The sequence below is a fragment of the Labrus mixtus genome, chromosome 2, assembly GCF_963584025.1.
Source record: "Labrus mixtus chromosome 2, fLabMix1.1, whole genome shotgun sequence".
NCBI lineage: Eukaryota > Metazoa > Chordata > Actinopteri > Labriformes > Labridae > Labrus > Labrus mixtus.
The window spans coordinates 8,688,839-8,695,381 of NC_083613.1; the positions used below are offsets into that span (position 1 = coordinate 8,688,839).

At 41.1% G+C, this 6,543-nt stretch overlaps 1 protein-coding gene across 1 annotated transcript; it reads right to left on the bottom strand.

Moving 5' to 3' along the window:
* Positions 1-1,197: 1,197 nt before the first annotated feature.
* si:ch211-284e13.5 (uncharacterized protein LOC793850 homolog) lies at positions 1,198-6,093 on the bottom strand. The gene is made up of 3 exons (XM_061049792.1): positions 5,480-6,093; positions 4,241-4,579; positions 1,198-3,163 (listed from the first exon to the last, which is right to left on the bottom strand). Exons 1-3 carry the CDS (start codon positions 5,958-5,960, stop codon positions 2,601-2,603), a joined length of 1,383 nt encoding a protein of 460 aa, XP_060905775.1. The 5' UTR covers positions 5,961-6,093; the 3' UTR covers positions 1,198-2,600.
* Between the last annotated feature and the right edge of the window lie 450 nt (positions 6,094-6,543).

The following is a 6,543-nucleotide window of genomic DNA, read 5'->3' on the forward strand; positions in this document are numbered from 1 at the left end:
GCTCAACTGTTTCTAGGTTCTTGTTTAAATTGCACATATATTTTTATCCCTGCACTGGTTATGTACATTTCTTCTATAAGTCTATTTTTAATTGCACAGGTTTAAGTTTGATTCATCTCGGGGTATTCTTATATATATGTATGGGAGGGGGGGGGGGGGGGGGGGGGGTCGGTTTTGTGGTTAATTTGTAACAAATGTTTCATGTCATGTACGTCTTTGTAACCTGCTACTGGATGCTTTGAATTTCCCTCGGGATCAATCAATCAATCAATCAACTTTTATTTGTATAGCGTCAACTCATAACAAGTGTTGTGGGATCAATAAAGTATCTATCTATATATATATATTGAAGTGGAGCTGGAGGTCGAGATGTTGGTTGTACTGGAAATCAGCATCACTGTAATTATCTTTGGCATTCGGCCTTGTACCTACAACCGAGTCACAGCTGTACAATACATCTCTCCCTCCTGTGTGATATTGCCTGGATATATATATATACTGTATATATATAATCATTTTTGTCACCCTCAAATGGCATCATACATTTGACTTGACTTGTAGAGGAGGCCTCCGTAAAGGCTGCTTCTTAACCAGACCTGGTTTCATCTTCTGCTATCTTTGACTACTTTAAAGTGTGACAGCATTTAGACTTTCAAAGTGACATGTTTATTGACACAGGTTCAAAAAAGCTGATATACTTTGGCCCCTTGTATGAGGCAAGGACTGGCTCGATGTTTTCTTACGATTCGTTTCATAATATTCTTTTAGAGTTGGTGTGTTTTATATAAGAAAAATGCTCATTGTAATGGAAAATACAGTTTACTATTTGATTTAGTGTTTTAACATGTTTTAATGGCCTTTCTGTTTATTCTTGATAAATCTGATGCTTTAGGTTACTGTAGCTTTAAGAGACCTCCCTGCTCCTTCAGTGAGCTGAGAGCGGTGTGGAGGCCTGATAGCTGTGGAGTCACACGTTGTTTCATACCATGTCCACGTCTGTCTGAACTTTGTAGTCTTTAGTTTCAATCATCATCCTGGTCATTTCTTTCTTGGAGCACTTTTGGAATACGTTTGTGTTATAAAACCTTAAAGGGACATGTGAGTGGATGGTTGCTTCCGATACACTAGGGAGGACACATGTACAACAGGACTACCAGCTAGTTTACAGTTTTGTCAGTAACATAAATCTTTTGAGCCATTTTCATAATTTCATACATTTTATTAAATAAATTAAGTGATTTTCCATACACTGTAGTCAAAATAACATACTTGGGTACATCATTTGCACCAGAAAAAAGAAAATAAGTGTTTTTCTGTAATAACCATTGTAAGACTTGCTTGAAAATATGGCATTGAACAGTTTCCACTCCGTCAAAAAGCTATACTTTGTACTTTGTACTTTCAGTTTCTACTAATGAGAGGACAGTGATTCATAAAACATCAACACTGAATAATAATTTGATTTGATTTAGTAACAGCAGACAGGAAAAAAATACTCTTTATCTCCTTGGTCAGACGTGGAGAGATATTGTTATTGGACGGTTTCCTTTGACCTAGCAGTGTTTAAAGAAGCCAGAGACTCATTGTAGGTTACATCATGATACGCTGGCCGTGAATGACTTAACAATCTGATATCAAAGTGTCATGTACCATCTATATACTAAACAGAGAGTTAAGGGTACTCATACTATTGACTGTATAAAGATTGGGCAGCACAAGAGTGGGAGAGAAGTGAAGCCAAAGTATTTGGAGCTCCCCCTGTTGACGGGCTTCAGTACAGGTTATAAACCCCGCCTCCTCCATGTTAACAGATGACACATGGGGCAAACTTTAACATTAAAATAAACATCCAATACATTTTTATCAAACGTGGTTTCTGTCATCACAGTTAGCTCTTACTTTGATTTGTGTCCAAGCGTTCGGTCATCTGAGCGGTTTTGTTTTAATTTATGTGACGTGAAAAAAGCCGGATATGACATCATGACTCTGTTGACAAATGAGGGTCCTGCAGCGGTCTTTATGCGATAAGCAGAGTCGAAGAAGAACGTGAGAGAAAACTAAGTCATCGAACCTCCCATTACCACGAGTGTTTGCTCCAAACCGACACGAGAATCTGTTCTGCTGTGGACTTTACCAACGTGAGGGATCTTTGCTGTTTTAGCAATAAGTTTATCGTGTGCTTTGGTTTGCGGAAAAGGCCATGTGTTAATTCTGCGGCTCCACCAGCCAGATCCCGTGTTATTGGCTCCAACTGACATCACCAATGCGATATGTCAGCGCTTTTGAAGGGGGTGTTTTGGCTTCATTTTTATGAAAGTGAAGGAGATGGAGACATGTTGTCCATATTTATATCCAGTCTATGATTTGCGCTTTGTCTGCTGAGGTCTACACTTAAAACCCGTTAAAAGTGACTCATAATCTGGATAAAGGATTGAAAGTAAAATTCATAAAGCCTTCGCAGTATCACATATTAACATCCGCTATTGGGTTTACAGTCAGTCAAACGCTACAAAACTGTTTAAAAACATATTGAGCATTATATTAAATATGATACCGCTACTTTCATGTAACATAAACCATTGAGTCCCTCTTTGCTGTAGCTACTTGTTGTGTGAACGCTGATGGAATTTAAGCCCCCCAGGGTTCCTGAAAGACTTCCCACACTGTCCACAAACGTAAGGCTTCTCTCCGGTGTGAATGCGGAAGTGCCTGGTTAACGCCCCTGAGTGACGGAAGCACTTGGAGCACACAGAGCAGGTGTACGGCCTCTCTCCCGTGTGAATGCGAAGGTGAGTCTTGAGGTTTTCCATGCGGTTGAACTCTCGGCTGCACACGGTGCAGCGGAAGGGGCTGCAGCCCGGCGGGTAGAGCAGTCTGGTCCTCTTGTTTCCTGCTACGGGTTGCTGGAAACACTGCTGGAGCCTTAGATGGCACTGGCCGTAGTGCCTCCGGAGCAGGCTGGGCAGCTGGAAAATCTGACCGCAGTACTTGCAGGCGTAGGGGTTGCTGGGGTTTCGGCTGGTTCGTAAGCGGACTCCATAAACCTGTTGAGAGGCTTCTTGGATGGCGGAAGGCTCTTCCAGCTGGAAGACGTGCGGGAACTCTGAGGAGAGGGATGGAGGTTCTAAGGTTGGTGGGAGGTGGGGGGTCAGATTTGGAGTCGCTGTAGAAAAAGAAAATGAAAAAAAAAAAGAATTTTAAAACAACTTTTTCAGTTAGAGTTGATCCTTATTAAAGCTCTGATCCTGTCCTGACAAAACAGCAGAGATAATAGACATTTTATTTCAGGCAAAATTAAAGCAAAATATGTAGCTGCTGTGATGGAGTTACAAGTATTATTATTTATTTACATCAATTATTATAATTGATGAGTATTTCTTTTACTACTCACTTTAGCAGCTGGTAAAAAGGTTAAAGCTGAAACTGGGATTCTACTTTAGAATCAAATCCTGCCTCTGTTTCATATCTAAGAGGCTGGTTGCTGCCACTTTTATGTCTGTGCTGGATTTATACATGAACACCTCCTCACAAAGCTTTCATGCTCTGGACTCGGTGTATCATGGAGCTCTGAGGTTCACAGTCATTTAAAAATCCCTCACTCATCACTGTTTGTTGTATGACCGTGTTGGATGGACTTCTTTGACCCTGGCGTATTCTAATCTACAAGTCTATTTTAGGTCTACTTCCTCCATACCTTCTGACCTTCATGAATCAGAAGAGTACAGTGTCTTATAATCTTCGATCCCCGGACCTTTTCTTACTGTCTGTTCCAAAAGTCAGAACTGAACTAGGGAAAAAAGCGTTTAATTTTTATGCTCACTTTACTTGGAAAGAATTACAAAAAGAGCTGAAACTTTAACGATCTTCTCTCGTTGGACGCTTTTAAGACGAAGTTAAATGGCTTGGAGGCAAACACATCTGGCTGTAGATTTTCTTCCTGATGTGTTTGTGGATTGACAAATATTTGCTGTTCAGATTTGTTATTTGTGTCTTTTAAAGTCTAATGATTTATTTTTGTGTGGCTGCTCGTTGTCTGTGTGAAACTCTGTTCATTGAGCTGCTGCCTGTCTTGGCCAGGACACTCTTGAAAAAGAGATTTTTTAATCTCAATGAGTTTTCTTTCCTGGTTAAATGAAGGTTAAATTGAAAAATAAAATTAAAAAGATGATCAAGATGAGCTGCTGTGGAAAAAAACCCATTAAAAAAAAAGATAAATTGGTCATCTTTGTTTTCTTCTTACCCTGAGCAGGCTGGGTGTCTGAGTCTTGACCCTGGTCATCCAGCACTTCTGGTTTCCACTCCTCCAACATTTTGGACTGGACCGCTGACATACAGTCAGGGCTGAAATCTTCCACTTTTATGGAGTCTAAAAAGCAGTCAGAACCATCTTCTTCTTCTTCTTCTTCTTCTTCTTCTTCTTCTGGCGTCTCCTGCTTTACTCTAAACTGCCCTAAAGTGGACCTGTCCCCCCTGCAGGGAAGCGGCGGTGAGACGCTGACATGAGCCTCTAAGTCTCGGCATGTCTGGTGAATGTTCTCCAGTCTTTCCATGCACACACGGGATGCCTCTTCTCTGATTTCTGTAAATGAAAAGATTACATACAGCAAAATAATGTTTTTATCTTTGAGATTTAAAGTCAACAAGTCAGACACTTGAACACATTTACTTTGAATGCCCTTAATGCACATAACCCTCAGTATAATCATCAGTATTAATACATGGTGTACATGGATTAAGTCACTTTAAGGATGAAACAACTTTATGTGATTGACGGCAGTAGCTCAGTCTGTAGGGAACAGTTGAAGACCCAGTGCGGACCAAGTCTGGAAATTGGTCTGGTAGCTGGAGAGATGCCAGTTCACTTCCTGAATACTGCTGAGGGGCCCTTAAGCACTCAACCCTGCAACCAGCTCACTCTGACATCTCTCGATCAGTGCATCTCTATAGGATCTGATTTGGCGTGTGTGTGTGTGTGCGTGCGTGCGTGTGTGTATTTAAGCCTATTGTAGCATGTTAAACAACACAGTGTCCAAATTTCCTCTTTCTGGGTAAATAAAGAACATCTTCTTACCAAAATGTTACTGGACTTCTCATTCTGCTCTAAAAACTTTTGTGTTTTAACATAAAAAAGGGACTTCAAACAGTAGGCTACAAAGCTAGAAAAAAAAAATAATAATACTCATTGAGTTGGCTTCAATGAAAGCTTTGAAGCTTACAAAAGTGTGTTAATGAAACACATCTTAACATTCGTTACTACATATTGCCCTTTTGTAATGACTGTCTGTAAACACAGGCAATAGGAAATGTCTCTTTCATTGTTTACCAGTATGTGTCTGAAAAATGTGTTAAAAAAGGCAGTAAATGCATCAACATGAACTTTTTGTACATAGTTTGCTATTAACTAAGACAGCGTCACTTAACGCTGTAGTGACCCGTATGTCATGGTGGTGGGAGAGTAAACAAAGAAGATGCTGCATACCTACAACAGGAAACACATCACAAGCACCATGACACCCATTGCGTTTCTCTGCGTCTGAAGATTCAATGACTTGCTGCATCTTTACGTCAACACCTGACCTTTGCTCTTCTGTCCTGCTGAAGTGTTCATAATGAGGCTCAGGAGGCTGATGGTTGACCCCGCTCACTCTGAGATTTGGGCTTTCCTGTTTGTATGTTGAGCAAGTGGGTGTATCCGTGTGTTTGGTTGCCTTCAGAAGCCGGGTTGAGTCTAGCATAGCTTCAGCTTCCTGCAGTCTTTGTTTGAGGGACTCATTTTCTCGTCGCATCTCGTCACACACGTCGCCTGTTACCTGATCGACGAGCTTTGAAACCTCTCGTACTGTGATCTCCACAGCCACCTCAAACGCGCCGTGTATCGCTGCGACGAGCTCATCCTGGAGGGACAGTGCTGCTTTTGTCTCAGACGAGCCCTTTCTAGTCCGTGTCAAGCTCGGCTTCATGGTGAACTTAAAAAGGCACTTCAGAGCTGTACCATGATTGAGAATTGCCCCCTGTCTTCCTCGGTTATGGATGCTTTGTTGTGAGACAGCCTGTTCGTGAGCTAGTCAAAGGTTTCACTTCCGCCCAGCAGCTTCTGACATCTACTGGTGAAGTGGCAAAACTGCATCACTTAAGAAGAAACTGACAATTGTAGAGAGAAAAAAAAAACGAGTTTATTGTCACAAAGTTTTAGAAAGCACTTTAAACGAATCAAAATGATGAATTCAGGGCCTCATCCATCAGCCACGGTTTTTGTAGTCGTCCAAGTGGGAAAGTATCCAACCAGAAGGGCCCAGTAAGGCCACAGTCAGCACAGTCATCACAAATGCGGATTCCTGCAGGACACAGACATGTTATTTAATTTCAATAATAACTTCCCTAATTATAATACAACTTTTAAGGAACACTGTAAGAACTTAAAACATCCTGTAAGAGGGGGACATTTGATAAGATAAATTAACCTAAAGTCACTCATTTCAAAACTTACCATTGGGCCAATGTTATCCTTCGGTGGTTTGCTGTTAATAGAACCTGCCCGTTGTT